The 17,507-nt window shown below is 42.8% G+C and overlaps 1 protein-coding gene across 2 annotated transcripts in view; it reads right to left on the bottom strand.

The window, feature by feature from the left end:
• The window catches only part of BAIAP3 (BAI1 associated protein 3), a 152,129-nt gene that overhangs the window by 2,574 nt on the left and 132,048 nt on the right, over window positions 1-17,507 (bottom strand). For both annotated transcript variants that reach the window (XM_029577623.1, XM_029577624.1), the window contains 10 exons: window positions 16,792-16,887; window positions 15,025-15,240; window positions 13,968-14,036; window positions 10,032-10,111; window positions 7,482-7,590; window positions 6,058-6,129; window positions 5,504-5,587; window positions 3,145-3,265; window positions 1,584-1,707; window positions 1,030-1,235 (listed from right to left, as the gene is read on the bottom strand). In XM_029577623.1, coding sequence (XP_029433483.1) covers window positions 1,030-1,235; window positions 1,584-1,707; window positions 3,145-3,265; window positions 5,504-5,587; window positions 6,058-6,129; window positions 7,482-7,590; window positions 10,032-10,111; window positions 13,968-14,036; window positions 15,025-15,240; window positions 16,792-16,887 — 1,177 coding nt within the window. The remainder of the gene's footprint in view (window positions 1-1,029; window positions 1,236-1,583; window positions 1,708-3,144; window positions 3,266-5,503; window positions 5,588-6,057; window positions 6,130-7,481; window positions 7,591-10,031; window positions 10,112-13,967; window positions 14,037-15,024; window positions 15,241-16,791; window positions 16,888-17,507) is intronic.

Genomic DNA, 17,507 nt, shown 5'->3' with positions numbered 1-17,507 from the left:
AAGGGCCTTCCAGGCGTCCACCACCCTCTCCATGAAGAAATATTTCCTGACATTGGTTCTGAGTTCCCCCCCCCCCCTGCAGTTTCATTTTGTGACACCCCCCACACCCCCCCCTAGTTCTACTGATTTCTTTCCAATGGAAAAGGTTTGACGTTTTTGCATCATTGAAGCCTTTTAGGTATCTGAAAGGTCTCCCCTGTGCCTCCTCTCCTCCAGGGCATTACATGTTTACATCCTTCAGCCTCTTCTCACAAGTCTTTCGATACTGACCCTGCACTATTTTGGTCGCCCTTCTCTGGGCCGCCTCCATCCTATCTTTATCCTTTTTGAGATACAGGCTCCAGGTGAGGCCTCACCAAGGTCAATTAATCACCTTTTTTTTTTCTTCTTACTCGTTATTCCTCTCTCTCTGTGCAAGCCAGCCTTCTTCTGGCTTTGGCTATCGCCTTGTCACATTGCTTAAGCCAGAGGAATGCTGGGACTGCGATCCCCATAACTTTGCATCTGAGACGATAGAGGGTGACATGACTCGCCCCAAGGTCGCGAGGAGCAGAGCAGCAATGGGACTTGAACCCTGGCTTCCCTGCTTCTCAGCCCTGCTGCTCTAGAGGGCAGCTCCTAAACTGGGCAATGGTTTTCATAATAAAGACAAAGATCTAAACATAAATAACCCGGAGGAAAGAGACAGCTAAGGTATAATAAAAGCCATTTAAATACCTTCAAAGAAAAAATGCACAGGAGACAGGCCTCTTTCAACAGAAGGGAGGCTCTGGAACAAGGGATCATGAGATGAGGATGAAAGGGGTAAAATCATGAGTAATCTAAGAAAATATTTATTTAGAGAAAGGGTGGTGGCCACGTGGAATAGCCTCTTTGTGGAGGTGAGATAGGAAACCAGCCTTACACTTGGCTAAAGCATAAAGCAGGGGATTGTGTTAATTTGCAATCAATATTACCCTTGGTGGCGGAGCAATGGACAATCAAAGAGAAAAAAGGTACAGCACCACAGAACGACATCGGAAAGCTTACCATTGGCTTTTGGCCTCGTCAGTTTCAGTACTGTTGGTTGAACATTTTTCACGCCTCCAGACACCTGAGGCTTGTTCAAGCCACAGATTGCATTCATGGGCAAGATGGCCTCTCCGGCAAAGTCATTGGTTGACAACCAATCATGATCCATGACTGTGAAGAGAATGCAGGCCGACTTTCTCCGGCACTGTTCTGATGTCACTGAACTGCAAAGAAATTAAGAGAAAATCAGGCCAACATGAAGGGAATCTGAACTTCAGTGATAACATTGTCTTTAATTTTCAGGTTTCCATGAAGACAAACTTGGACTCTTTGAAGGTTCTGGTGTCTTTTATTAGGGCACCCTAAGCATTTTCAACAGATGTTGTTATATATGAGCTTCTGAGACCATAAAGTTGTCCTGAATTTATTGTTTGCTCAGAGGGACATTTCATGGACAAATCAAAAGATCTCCCTCGGCTGTGACACACTCGCCTGTGAAATGTTTTCACTCACTTTTGATTCTTTTGGCAAATGACAAATTCTAAGCAAAGGGAAAAGATGCAGGCACTTACAAATGAAAAAGCTCATCATAGACAGGGTGCAGTGTTTTAGCTTTGACTTGTGTTCTTTGCCCTTTAGCCAGTGGGAAGATATGATGCGGACACAATTCAATAATGACAAAAGGATCACTGAGACCTGCAAGAGAAAAGCCAACAATGGTGGACACTTAACAGCTGCATAGAGATGACTGCTTTCTGGGCTTGTACTGGTCGGTGACACTAGATTACTACTGCCTGAGTAAACATAGTAACTTAGTAATGACGGCAGAAAAAAAAGAGCAAATGGTCCATCCAGTCTACCCAGCAGGCTTTTTATGATAGTAACTGCCGCCTGTACAGATTACCCCCATGCCTTATGTAAAGGGTAGTAATATTAACAATCAAAACCAAACAATTGTCAAACCCTTATCAAGTATACAGTAAACACAGCCTTCAGAATGTTGCATCCATCAAATATACAGACAATATATCAAAAACATATGTCAGAATATATGTTAAAAAAAAACCGCATATACTGATAAGGGCACAAATATACACAGGACAGGGAACAGAAAAAACTACCAAAATAAGAAAAAGGGAAGACATTTAAAAAAGGGAAAATTTTCCCCTTTTTTTTTTTCTTTCACTGCTCTGACCAGACTTGTTTTCTGATTTGGCACTTTAAAAGAATCAAGAAATAAATATATTTGTCCCTATCGGTACATGTCCGACATATGTATTTTGATCTATTATATATATACTAGACGTTAAGCCCGTAACAACGGGCTACATTAAAAAAAAAATTTCGGTCCATTTCCTCCCCCCCCCTCATTCTCCCCTCACCCTTTATTCTCCCTCCCACCTCCCCCCTCTAGTCTCCCTCCCTCCTCCCCTCAGTCACTCCCTCTTCCTCTCTCCCCTCCCCTTCCGGATAGCACAAATGGAAGATCTTCGGGGGAGGTCCCTCGCGTGCGCGTGCCGCTACTGCGGCTTGCCGCTGCTCCTCCCAGCGCCATTTTTTGTTATGGGCAAGCTCTGGCCGACGTGCTCGCCCGCGCATGCGCTGTAGAGTTGCTCTCTACTGCGCATTTGCGGCACGTCGGTCCGGGCTCCCTTATCTAGTAGATTTGATGGTGTTGGTGGCTTATACTTCATATATGGTTTGGATTAGTTAAGGTTCTGAATCTTATGACGTAATGTGTTATGTATTGATGATTTAATAAAGATTTTTGGCTTAAAAAGTTTACTTTGCATAGCTGTCTACTTTGTGAACCTTTCATAGTAGCTATACATTTTGATACCATTTTGTTATTTCTGTTGTAATAATAGTACAAATAATTCATGTGCAGCTGTAGAATCAAACGGAAGGCTTCCAGGCATCTGAAAAGTGCAAGCAAATGGCTTGGAGTTCTCCAGATTCCTGCTGTCCTATTGCAGCATCGCTGTCTGCTTGACTGAGGATATTCTATTAGCCATTTAATAACTTATCAAAAACTGATTTAGCTAATTTCACTAACAGATTACAGTGCTTTCTTAATCTCATGCATGTGATTTAGCACAGCGTGGTATTTCTCATATTTACTGGTATTTTTACCATTAGCGTCCAGGGCAATGAGGTCTGCTGCATGCAGGACTTCGACGTAGAGTCGCTGCTCGGAGGCTTCATAGTAACACTTGATGCTTATTCTTCCATATTTATTCTGCTCCGCTGACCTCTGGAAAAATATGGATCATTCCATTACAGAATTGATTTTGAGGTTTCCTAAGAGAGATTTTTTTTTCCTGTAAAAGACACTATTTTATGGATATTTTGCAGCACTGCTAATAGTTTAATGCAGAGATATGGCCAGTCTAGAAACGACACAGAGAGACATACATCATCATACCGACACAGGATCCAGTTCACTCAGCTGAGAGTAAAGCTTTAGTGAATCAGGACCCTAGTGCCTTCACTGGACATTTTTGCCTCTGTTCTTTTCCTAACACAGGGGCCGATACAGTACAGTAAACTCCAGTGGAGCGCACTGTTAACTGGCATTTGGACGTGCGTTTTCGACGTGCTAGCTTTACCCCTTATCATGGCGATATTAAGTCGGAGGTCCCAAAAGTTACAAATAGTTAAAAATTTAAAAAAAAAAAAATTTTTTAAATGGGCCCGCGGTTCGTGGGTTGAAAACAAGACGCTCAATTTTCTGAGCCTGTGGCTGTCAGCGGGTTTGAGAACAGACGCCGGCAAAATTGAGCGTCGGCTGGCAAACTCGCTGACAGCCACCGCTCCTGTCCAAAAAGAGGCGCTAGGGATGCGCTAGTGTCCCTAGCGCCTCTTTTTACCACGGGCTCTAATTTAAATAAATTAATTTACTGAATCGCCCGCTCTGCCGCGATTTTTACTGTATCGGCCTGACAGAAAGCGATATTACGCTGTGGCTGCAAACATCCAATATGGGAGGAATTAGGATGGCTGTGGATCCAAAGGATTTTCCGACCCCACCCTAGGGAAACTCTGATCCACATATATGGCCTCTCTTTCCTCCCCCATCTCCCTGACCTCTGCTGACCTGAGGGCCTTCAGCTGCTGGGCCCCCACGATCCAGAGTGAGGTTTCACTATCCATTTGGCTAGAACCCTGCCTCCTCACTTTCCAGAAAAAAAAATACAAAGGCAGGGATTTTCAACCAGACCTTCCCTCAGTCTGCTTTGTTAAAAAGAACAAAGTTCCTTCCCTTTATTGCTAAGATATTGTTCTGATATTGGATGTGTTAGTCCATTAAAATAGACTTATCTGCTGTGAGGCCATTTGTGGGGGAAAAAAGCAGCCTATCAAATGTTTGATAATAAATACATACATAATGGAAACATGTTTGACACACACGGTCCTTAGGATAATACGACAATAAAACTGTATATGTGGTGACCTAATGTAGGCCACACTGCAGCAGGCCTTGCTGCCCGGCTGCCTTGAATTTCAGATGAAGCCCGAGGTTGCTTCACCCTGGACTTTCAGAAGATAAAAATATATGTAAATCAGACAGGGGCCAATGCACTAAAGCACGTTAACGGTAACACAAGTGCTAATGTCCGTTAAATGTCTCTGTGTTATCTGTTGCAAGCAGTTAGTGCTCATAAACTTGCTTGTAATAGTGCTAATGCAAAACTATGCTAATGAGATGCAAAACAGCCCATCACCATGTAGCACAGCAGAAATGTGTGTGTTAAAATGTGGAGACACAGTAACTACACCTCAAGGAAGTTAAAGTTTTTGTGATACCATCTGTATTAATGCATGTAATTTTAAGTGCATATTTTATTGTCTGGAGTGACATGTGCTTTATTTGCATCTCATTAACATCAGCCATTAATTTGCATGTAAAACCCCATCCCATAGTTACGAAGCTTAGTACATTGGCCCCAGAGTCTGAGCGAGAAGCATCTAAGGGCCCTATTAAAAAAATAATTTTTCCATACCGAGAACAGGAGAAAGTCCTTTTTAATATGCTTTGATCACTCTTTGGCATTTCCAGTTTTGGGGATGCTTTGACTTTGTGCAAGTCAGGGGGTGCTCAAACTGGTCCTTGCCCCCCGGCCAGTCAGGTTTTCAGGATATTTCTAATGAATATGCATTTGCTTACATAGGAGGTAATGCATACAAATAGATCTCATGCATATTCATTAGAAATATCCTGAAAACCCGACCGGTGTAAGTGCTATGAGGCAGTTTCAGGAGTACAGTACATGTGTGGTTGGAAAGAAATAAGAAATGATAGTAAAAAAAAACAACCTAAAAAGAATGAGTAAAGGTAATCTCTGAGACTGAGGTCCTGTGTCAAGAAACTGCCTCAGTGCAGCAAGAGAGCCCTTGACCTAACAGTCTCCCAGAGACAGAAGACACCATGGCCAACATAGTGCAACAAAGTATCACCAGCTTTAGACGAAAGTCAGAAAAATATATTTACCTGTTCTTTCAGCTTGTCCAAGTAATATTGTTCAATGAGCTCACTGGTAGAACATTTATGTAATCTCAGCTCTTCCTCTAATATCTGTAATTGGGAGATATCAGCCAGATCAGAAGCAAAACTAGAGCCTGCAGTTATCAGGCAAGACTTTCTCCCACCAGAGGCAAAAGAACCCCAAATATGATGGCTAGGGTCTCCTGCAACAACGGAGTTTATCTGAATGCAGGGAATATTAACCTCGATTAGCTAATCCTCACACCCCCCAGACTCTGTTACCTGAAACTGCTCCTTATTCCCCCCACACAGCCACCATCTTTCAGCGGAAGCTCAGTTATTCAAATACCAGTTTATCTGAATATTTCATCTGCCACCTCTCCAGATCTGGAGACTCAAATTTACTCTGCAGTCTAAGATGTCACCTTTCTCTGTTTCTTTTCCAAGTAATCACCATCACCAACAGAAAACAGCATGCAGAGAATCTTACAGAGCTTTTCGAGGTGACTGTGATACAAAAGTATCAAATTCCACTCATAGAGGTGAAAAATTATAGTTACTTTGTAATCCCCATTCCGTAGAGATTCAAGAGGCAAACCTTGCCCTTCTGCATGGAAGAACTCAACCAGTGCCTGTAAGAAGGAAATAATCAGTGCAGGTAGGAAGGAGTGAAGTAGATTTTTGGAGTTTATTGCTCAGATACACAACCCTGAGGCACCATGCTAGCTCATGGAACCCTCACATCACTGAAGAGACAGGGAGGGACACAGGCACAGCGTCCTCTCTCCAGTTTTGAAGGTCCATGCATGCTTGTAATTCCAGCCATCTGTCTGGAGGCTTATTCATGAGAATACTCAGCTATAAGATGTGCCTTGTTTTCCTCATGACGGAGTCCTTTAATGATGTCTGTAATTGCTTTATCTAAAAACACGAATTTCTCCCACTTAATAACCCTGCCTACCCTTTAGATTAATCTCTGTTAGACATTAAACTATTGTAAAGCTTGTTGCTACGTTATGTTACACGGTGAACCGAGGTGATGTTTCTAACGTGCCCCGGTATATAAAAATTCTTTAAATAAATAAATAAAATAAATGTCATGGTCTGCTACCTATGACATCACAGTCCTTTCCGAGGAGGAAACAAGCAGATGGAAAAGGTTTCCTGTCCATGAACAAGCTTAGTTAAACAATTGCATGCCTGCAAGAAGCAGCAATGGGGAAGTACAGGAAAAAAAACAGTTAAACATGGGGAAATTATATTCAGCTGTAACTTCATAGTTAAGACAGGCATAAAAATATAGTATAAAGGAAAATGTCTGTCACTTAGTCACAAAACATAGCTGTTCTAACCAGTTTTAATTACAGCGCATCCACTGTCAGGAAAGAATAATCAAAATGTATCTCTGTCCTTTAACCAGCAATTGTGGTTTGCTCATTACCGCAGGTATCAACAGATATGTGATGAATTGCTTTCTGCGGATATTTAATCACTGCGGGGAGAGCCCTGGTCTTATGGCAGAGATTTTAAATAAATGGAAAATTTGTCTAGAACAGATATGGGGAAAACGCTGACATTAAACAAGCAGCTCTATCTATAATCTTTTATTACGCACTGGGAACATCTTTAATTTTAATTTGGCTTCCCGACGCTGGCTGGCAGCTTGCATTTGTATTTCTTCATTGAATGGGTGTGCGCTAGGGCAGCGCTGTTTGCGTCTGCACAGGGGCACCTAGGAGGGGAAGGCGCACAGCTCATTGTGGCGGTGAGTACCCCGACGACTGAGGGGTGCCAAAACATATTCTGCAGGGTCCTGGAGGCACTGCTGGCAGGAGGATCTAATGCTTGTGCCAGCAATTCAGGTGCACCGGGCTGCCTCTCAGACTCCAAACGTGCTGCAAATGCTGGAAACGCCAGCAAACTGCTGATAACTTGGGAGTTATGCTGAGAGGTTCAGCTTCTGGGGAGCTTGTCTTATACCAACCTCCAAAGTATAGTAAAATCGTCCGTAGAATTCAACAGGTACACCCCTATTAGCATCCATGGCATCAATGATGAATTTCAATAATAACCACCAGAGAGCTTCAAGTACCCTAAGGAGAAAAGGAAGAAGCCAATTACAAAAATATTAATCCTTAAGAGGCCAATTTTCTAACAGCTCATGTAGGGCTGAAGTCCGTGGGTATTCGCCAGTTTCAGGCCACATTTCCAAAGAGAACTTATGCATGTAAGTATGCTTTGAAAATTAGAGGGACCACGTGTACCTTGGTGAGGCATGCACGACTATATTTACGCCTTCTAGGGAGCACGTGTACACTTTTACATTCATACTTTCAGAAAATGGATTTCCCTTCTCCAACTATGTGGACTGTCAATAATTCACTGATGATCCAAGTCTACTCAAAGCTATAATCCTTAAAATGTGTGCATTGTTTCCCAGTTATTATAAAGTCGCTTATCGGGTTAATATTGAAAGAGGTTTGACTGGCTAAACCAGACAAAGTTATACCCAGCCAGAATATACCTGGAGATATACCTGGAAAAGAAGGTGCAGGGCATTCTGGGGGCAGGGCTGATATTCAGATGGAATTATCTGGTCATGCCAGAGGGGTGACTCTGACTTTAGCCAGCTATATTCAGCAGAACGCATATCTGGTTATGTTGCACTGAATATCCGAGCAAAGTTACCCAGTAACATGGGTGGGTACTTACATACAGGTCTAGGCCCTACTAGTTCTACTCTTACTGTTAAATAATTAGAGTACACCTGATAATGGATTTTTATGTAGTTTCATCACGAGTGACACTTTAAAATATTTTAAATTATATTATTTCAAGCACTTACCAGCATTAAAAATACCTTATTAATCTGTATTAATTTATTTTATATTACAGTTTATAAATGCACAATATTATGTAAAAAGTTAATAAAGAACACTTACAGAAACATCAGATCCAATCATGTAATAAAACAAATATCATTGCATTCTTTTATGAATCCTTTTCCCAAAAATGCAGAGAATATCATAACTACAATAAAACAGCAATAATTATAATAATCATCATAAGACGATTTGCAACAGGTGCAGAACAGAACTAGGACATGCAAAAAAATATATTCAAATTCTGGTGTCACCTCAGTGATAGCAAAGCAAACTCCCTCCACTGCCACATACAGGTTCCCATTCTGATCTCTCTCACATGCTGTCTCACACATGCTGGTTCCCACTCCCATACACACAGAGACTCTCACTCTCACATGCTCTGTCTTACATGCTGGTTCCCACTCCCACACACATGTTCTTACTCTCACATGTTCTTACACGTAGGCTCCCATTCCCATAAACACACACATACACAGGCTCTCGTTCTCTCATATGCTCTCTCTCACACACAGGCTTCCACTCTCATTGAATGGGTATATGTACATGTGCAGGGCACATGTTCTCTCTTGCATACAGGCTCACATGCCCCACCTCACACACACACACACAGGCTTTCACTCTTACATGCAGGCTCCCATTCCCACAAACACACACACACACACACACACACAAAGGCTCTTGCTCTCACATGCTCTCTCTCACATGCAAGCTCCCTATTGCCACACAAACTCCCATTCTCATATGCTAGCTCTCACATGAAGGCTCCCATTGCCCCACCCCCAAAAGAGATACACAGGCTCTCACTCTTACATTCTTTTTTACTCACAGGTTCACATCCCCACACCGGCTCTTGCATGCTCTCTCTCACATGCAGGCTCCCATTCCCATTCACACACAAACCCATACAGGTTCTTACAAGCAGGCTGCCATTCACACACACACAGGCTCATACTCTCATAATCTCTCACACCCACATGCACCCAGGCTGTCACTCCAACATGCTTACACACAAAGGTTCTCATACCCACATACTCTCTGTCTCAACTCACACACAGACACACACAGGTTCTCCACTCCCACATGTTCTCTCACACACATACACCCCCTTCCCCCAGGTAGGCAGGCTCCCATTCACACAAACACATCCCCAGGCAAGCTCCCATTCACACAAACACATCCCCAGGCAAGTTCCCATTGACACACACACACACAAAACCCAGGCAGTCTCCCCATTGGGAGCAAAAAAAGGGAGCCTGCTCTGTTGCTCCTCCTCATGTGCCAGCCCTGCACTATTCAAAACTCGCAGGGCTAGCACTTCCTCTTTGCTGATCTTCAGCATTGCAAGGTCAGCATAGAGCACCTGCTAGCCGCAAAGTTTTGAATTTCATAGGGCCAGCATGGAGGCAAAGCAGGGGAACCAGCTCTCTCCCAGAGGGGTCCTCTTCTTTCTTTGGTCACTAGTGGGATGGGGTCCACCGGTGGTCTTGCAGGTGTCCTGTTCCTGGCAGCTTTGTGGCCCTCTCTTCGACCACCTCTTCCTCTTCAGCCACCGCTCCCCCAGGAATGCACACCTAGCTGCGCCACGGCAGAGAAGTCTGAAAATAATGAACTGATCTGACTTTGTAACATATGCAGCCTAGTGAACTTACCTGTATAGATTTTCCTTGACTAATGATTCACTTAGTATAATTAATTTGTCATCAAGATATTTCATTAGAGGGGAGACAGCCTAAAACCAAAGACAGGATATTAATGATTTATGTGATACTTACAATTGTCATTTTACATCCCAAAAACCCTACTGAGAAGCCCACTACAGCTGCCCATAGAAGGAGGCACTCACTATATCCAGTCTCCAAGCCTTCCAGAGCAGTTATAACACAGATGTCAAAAAATACACCCATGAAACGTTTTGCAACACCCTTCTCCATATTATTCGGAAATGTAACTGTATTAGCAGCTTGTTTTTTTAGTCAACACCTGAAACAAAATTGCTGTTTCCCTGACTGCTTGTTGTTGCAGAAAGACAGTAGTGTCAGTGACTAGCTGAAAATATTTCCAACAGTTTTATTCACACCGTAGATGCTTATCCTACTTCCACTTCCACATCAAACTGTCACCCAGCCTTCCAGTGGGGCTTTGTTAGTTTGCACATACAAAACAGCCTCTATCTGTGAAATCCGAATGGGTGCAAAAAATGATATGCAAGAATAAATATTCCCCAAGCTAAGCCATATTTATTTTGCAGCATGAGAAAGCATTTTTATTTGTATTTATTCATTCAGTTTTACAACCCATTTACTTTATGACAGTGCAAAAAGTAGAGAACAACATAAGCACAAAGTAGAAGCAGTATTACATCAAAATAATATAAATGACAAAACAAAACAATACCAAAATAAGACAAATATCAATAATGTGCATAAAAATAAAGTATAGACATGTGCATAAAAGATAACAAATAACTATAACAATACAACATAAAAGATCAAGAAACTTAACAAATCAACTAAAAACACAAAATCAGAGATCTGTCAAAGAATATCAAAATACCAATCAAATCCCGTCTAAAATGTCAAGTTTTACTGAGTCTTCTAAATGCCAATAGATGAACATTCAAAAGGTTTGTCTGGACACAACGCAGAGCTTTAGCTGCATTAGAGCAAAGCCCACAAGATCTCAAATATTCCAGATCCATGGTCCTTAAAACTTTGACCATGAAAATCAATCATTTATATTTGATCTGGTAACAGACTGACAGCCAATAAGGCTCCTTGAAATTGGGAGCAATTTTTCTGTAGGTGCAGCCAATTACTAATCTAGGAGTCACATTTTGAATTAATTGTAGCTTTTGAAAACTTTCTTTGGGAGCCCAGTTCATAATGAGTTACAGCAGTTGAGTCTCAACAACACTGTTTTTAAGTCAGATAAGAATTAATGTGATAATTAAGGTGAAGTTTACAAAAAGCCATTTTGGAGACGGCACTTAACTGAGCATCCATATTAAGCATGGAATCTACCACTAAGAACTTAGAATTTGAGGGCAGAGAATGGCCATTGACTTCTGTTCCAAGTTTGTCAGAGGCTAAAGTCTGCTTCTTCTCCCACGGACCTTCAGACTTACTTAGGTGTATGTATAGTTTACTCAACTTTGTCCAGTTTATGAGCTTCAGACAATTATTTAATCTATTTGTAGTCATATTGTAGGACATGACGGCAGATAAAGACCATCCACCAGTCTGCCCATCACATCTCCTGCTCAGCTTTGTAGACCCTTCCCCTCATTGATCCTCTGTGCTTGTCCCATGCTTTCCTGAATTCTGATACCACCCTCCAAAGGCGGGCTCCAATTGTAAGTCATCCACATGTGTAGGAGATTGGAAAACAAACTTCTTAACTAGTTCATCCAACGGTTGAAGATAAATATTGAACAGCAGGGGGGGGGGGGGGGGGAGAGGAGAGCTTTTGATATGGGGTTTTAAGCACTTGGTATGCCTAAACTCTTCAACTGATTTGGTGAACCAGTATGATTTATAGTATCAAAAGCAGGGAATAGATCCAGGATGATCTCTGCAACAGAACCCCCTTCATCCAAAGATAGGCAAAGGTCATCCAAATGAGAAAGCGAGGATGTTTCCGTACTGTGACCTCTCTCAGTTCCAGACTGTACTTGAGCTTCTGCGTTCATTCGACACAAAAGGCCTGGCGGGTGCTGGAACCCTACCCTCCCAATAAAAAGGGTAGGTCACAGACAGGTCTGAAATTAGAAACGTGACAGACAGAACATCTCCAGGTTTTTAATATGCGCCAGCAGTTTTGCAGGATAGACACATCCGTGTTAGGTTCCAGTTCCCTGATCACTGGAAATTCCAGCTCATGTGCAAGCTGAATGCAATTGATTGATGATATATAAATATATCCTGCTGTGTTTTGCTGCTGTGATCAATATGGAGAATATATATATATATAAAAAAAAAAAAAGGGCAACTAGACATTATTAGTTTTGAATAAGGCTCCTAAATACATTGGCTGTTAGCCTTGGAAAATTACCGACCTGAACAAAATGGCCAAGTTTCTGAAGATTCTCGGCTTGCAACTATAAGACAAACCCTCTGAGTGGCACAGGGGAAGATGCAGATCAGTTCCACTCAGAATGACTCTGGTGGGTTAATTCATTAATTAATTTTTTTTAACACATCTCTGCATTTCACAGAACAGACCTAAAATATTGTGGCTGCTGTGTTAGTCCACTCGAGCACGTAGACATATGGGTGCACAAATAAGCTGTGGGTGAGACCTTTTTCGTGTAGGAAGTGCCGTGCTGCATCAGACTGGTTTGCCAGCAAGCCCAGCATCTTCTCTCTGACAGCAGCCAATCCAGGTTGCTCAGAAGTACCTGGAAGATCCCTTCTTTTCACTCCCAGTCGTAGGTGGCGATCTGTTCCGAAGAAAGTTGCCCAAACCTTTTTTTTTTTTTAAACCCAGCTGGGCTGTTAACTTTGACTTTATCCTCCAGTGACAAACTCCACAGCTTAATGGTGTGTTCACTGGAAAAATACTTTCTTAAAATTGTTTTAAATCTGCCACCAGTTAGTTTCAGAGAGCGTGTCCCCCAGTCCACATACTATTTGAAAGGATAACTAACCGTTTCCTAGTGACACCACTCATGGGTTTATAAATCGCAATCCTATCCCCTTCCCCTTTATTATTTTTGTTGCACTTCTCTGGTATCTTGTGTAGTTCTGCTATACCTGCACATAATACCCAAGGTGCAGTCGCATCATGGATTTATACTCCATTCCTTTCTGAATAATTCCCAGCATCCTATATGACTGCTGCGGTGGCACCCCGAGCTGAGGATTTCAAAGTCTTGACCATGGATCACTTCAGGGTCCTTTTCCTGGCTGGTAACTCCTAAGGATCATCTGTGACAAGCTTTCAAGAGCTGGGCTCCATTCACCAGGTCAGTGCAGAGACCCATGCACAGTTATACTGGCGTGAAACAGAAAAAGGGTCAGCTGGGCATAACACGTGTCGGGAGTCTGCAGTCGTAAATGTACTGTAACCTGCAACTTCCTGGCACTTTCAGACAACCTCAGGCACAGCCGACTCTGTCCTGTCTAAGCCCAAGGTAAGTGCGCTGATCTGATAAAGTGAGCACCACATTGCGTTAGTCCACTCGTTTGTTGACCTTTATTTCTGCAGAATGGAGGCGAGTGTTTTTTGGTGATGACAGCAAAAGGGATGAGAAGTGGCCATTTATCTACTGCCAGTGTAGGCTTAAAAAAATAAAAGGCATGTGACTGGACACTTTCTTATATCATCCCAGTTTCAACAGATTCAGTAAACCTTGCCCGTGGGGAAATCCCTGGATCTGGGGTGATGTTTAACCATAATTTGTGAGCACAAGCAGTTGGGCCCATCACTAAGAATGACGACAGATGCCCGCACAGGATACCGCGGGAGAAGTTCTGCACCTGTTTACGGTCTGAGGCTTTTCTCCAGGATCACACTGTGCACAGTTACCTATGCCCTCGCTTAATTTATTGCTCATTAAAATGTGGCAATATTGAAAAGTTACTTACATCATCGTTCTGTATGGAATCAGGTGACAGGCTTATGTGCTGAATGTATTTCTTTATATCCCCAATCATCTGTTTGCAAAAGCAACAACAAGACAATGGAAGTCCCTGGTAAGCAAAACTAAGGCCAGCAAACACTACATGATAATAAACAAGTTTACCATATTTGGAACAGTTCTAAAATTAAAGCATTTTCTCAAGAACGCATAATTAGAATATTTCATAGCATAAGAATTGTTCTCTCAATATATCATTCTTGTTGAAAAAGAACATTTCTCATCATGAAAATTCAACCCACTATGAGGCCAATGTAGAAAAGATGCATTAAAATGAACCACTTTAATTTACATGCTATATACAAAGCGCCCCCTCCTCCGACTGGCAAATAAAAGTGTATTTAAGTCATATGCTGAGCCGTTAAAATGTTAATATGCTAAATAGGTACATAGCAGGTCCCCAGTATAGAGGTTACATTTAGAGCAGATTTTACTACTGCTCAGGAGCTGAAGTACACTGCTAGGGTGCTGATCCTGTCTTCCAACTGATCACCATCTCGTAATGCCCCCTCCCTCACACCACCCCTGCTCCCCTCCCAGTCTCTACCGTGATCCTTGTGCCTACATCTCAATGTGCAAAACACCTCCAGAATTCCAAGCCATGCCCCCAGTGCCAAGCTGGCAGGAGGGGGGAGGGGGAGGGGTAGAGGGCCAGTTTGGTTTTGCAGACTGGAGGTAAGAGGGGAACTATGACTGGGAGGTGTGATTTGTTTTGCAGATTGGGGGTCATAGAGATTGTTTTTGTTGATTGGGGGGGGGGGGGGGAAGGATTTTAGTTTAATTTCTTGCCCAATAATTTAAGTGCTATGCATATCATTAGGATACTACATTGGTATTAAACCAAATGATTAATGCTTGTGTGAAATAATGAGTGCTAAATTTTAATGCACATTTTTTTTTTGATATAGTTTCATTTGTTCTATAATTTCATCTTTGGAAAGGCAGAAACAATAATGATATGTCTGTCTGTCTAGAGCAAAGATTCAGGATTTGCCTGCAAGTACCTTTTCTGTCAGATGTGATATTACATTCTTTGCCTCTCTCTGCATATCCAGATCAATATTTAGCAGCTGGGTGTTCAGGGCTTTTTGCATCTGTTGTTTGCTCTCAGGTCCACAAGACTGTTCCACAGACATCTCCAGGGACTTCCAGTCCAAATCCTTCAGTAAGTTTGCAAGGAATTTTCGCACATGCTCTATATTGTTCAAGATAATGCAGAGCTAGAAGTAGAAAATAAAGACTTTTAAACAACATACAATTACTGAATACAACATAAAAACATAAGAAGTTGCCATACTGGGTCAGACTGAGGGCCAATCAAGCCCAGCATCCTGTTTCCAGCAGTGGCCAATCCAGGCCATAAGAACCTGGTAAGTACCCAAACACTAAGTAGATCCCATGCTACTAATGCCAATATAGCAGTGGCTATTCCCTAAGTCAACTTGATTAATAGCAGCTTATGGCCTTCTTCTCCAGGAACTTATCCAAAACTTTTTTAAACCCACCTATACTAGTTTCCTTAACCACATCTTCCGGCAACAAATTCCAGATCTTAACTGTGCATTGAGTGAAAAATAATTTTCTCTGATTTGTTTTAAATGTGCTACTTGCTAACTTCAAGGAGTGCTCCCTAGTCCTTCTAGTATCTGAAAGAGTAAACAATTGATTCACATTTACTTATTCTAGTCCTCTCATGATACAAGTCTTTTTTTTTTTTTTTTAGCTCAAGTAGACTTAAGTCTTAGGCTTAGGGTGCCAGGAGCTTTTAAGCCGAGCCACGAGTGGTTTTTCTCCAGTTAGCCTCTCCTTTCTGTACTCCACCCACTGAAGTGGCATTCTTCTGGTTCTGGGACCCAGTCTGCAGTTTCCATAAGCCAACCAGTAGGTGTCGCTACAGCATAATGGCTGGGTCTCTTTTCAGAGTGCTAAGATTGCCACCTCCATGGCTCTCTTGCCTCACAAATCATTTTTATGTAGTGTGTGCTTATTTTCATTGATCTTTGGCACTTCTGATCCAAGTTTCTGACACCTCAGAATTTCAGCCAATAAATGATCTCTCACCATGACAGGGTAGGGAGTAAGCTCAGTGTTCCGCTAGAATAGTCTTCTCAAGGACCACTTTTGCCTGGCATGAAACATCAGTACATCACCCATAATGCCCTCATCTTCATGCATGGGCCCAGCAGGAGAATACCCTCTGTGAAGCTCCCGTTGCACCTCTCTGTGTCCAGCACACCTTTCTCCAGCTCTCAGCACAATTTTACACCTGAAATAGGGGCTGATTCATTAGGGTTGAGCTTCTTGGATTTTGAAATGTGACAGAGATCCTTACCCACTATTCCATGTGCTTTTTTTCTTTTATAATGTTTGGAAAAGGTACCGATGGACTTTAGAATCGCCACAATGCATTCTGAGCTTCCACATTGATCCTGTTTACTTGAGTGTGCTGTGCATTCATCATCCACAATGTAAATCACCCTTTGGGGCTGCCCGGTAGAGAAACCTTCACGCAGCTACAGAACCCAGGCATGCAATGCAACTGACTGGCACCTGGCGAGCCAGCATTAGGTAACCCCCCACCTCACCCCCCCCCCCGTCTGTCTCCCTCCTCCCTCCTAAACCTCAGATCCAAGTTCTTCTTTTAACCTTGGTGCTGGGGGGGGGGGGGTGTCAAGACACAGGGAAGCTAGGAGACCTCAATAACCCAATGGTTCCTTTTGAGCTTCCTACTTGCTCCCATCTCCTAAAGAGCGCGTGCATTTGGGGCTCACCTGCTCCGTCATAACAGTTTGCTCCAAAGACTGATGACCTCTGTCGACCTTTCGCTTAATTGCTTCCGAGTACTGGATCGCTGAGTTACATATGTTCTGGAAAGGGAGATCAGATAAAGCATTGTATATTAAATACAGAAATACAGTAGATTGCATTGTTTTCTCCAACCTGGAACAGCAGCTCAGCTTCCCTTCCGTAGCCCTCCAGAGCTGCCACTTTAAGAGCCCCTCTAATTGGATTCCCGGCAGCAGCTGTCAGCAGGAGGGAGGCGCAGCTACTGCCCAGACGTAATTACAGTGATGTGGCCCTCTCTCGAAACCAGCACGTCTGGCTTATGAGCTGATCGTGCTGACAGGCAGGCCCCGAGCTCAGGAGACCCAAAACGATACAAAATATATTTAGAAAAATCAATAACGTAGTAAAGAAATAATTGCGAGGAATGTCAGGGTAAGTAAAACTTATCCAGTCGGCCTTCAGAAACGGATTTCAACTCATTTCACATGTTCAGATAAAGAGCACAGGAAATAAAGCAGCACAACGGGAACACGTCGGGATCTAGCCCCCCCCCCCCCCGCTGCCGCCAGTCAGTGGTGTAGGCTGCCATGCAGGAGACCTGGGTTCCTTTCACGCCCCTGGCTGGCAGAGGTGGCGTTCATAACCCCGCCCAAGGGTAGAATTCAGGGGGCGGGGGTTACTTACTTCCAAAGAGGGTTGC

Source organism: Rhinatrema bivittatum, chromosome 14 (genome assembly GCF_901001135.1).
Source record: "Rhinatrema bivittatum chromosome 14, aRhiBiv1.1, whole genome shotgun sequence".
Taxonomy (NCBI): domain Eukaryota; kingdom Metazoa; phylum Chordata; class Amphibia; order Gymnophiona; family Rhinatrematidae; genus Rhinatrema; species Rhinatrema bivittatum.
The sequence above is the reverse complement of the archived record's forward strand: the minus strand, read 5'-3'. Positions and strand labels throughout refer to the sequence as shown.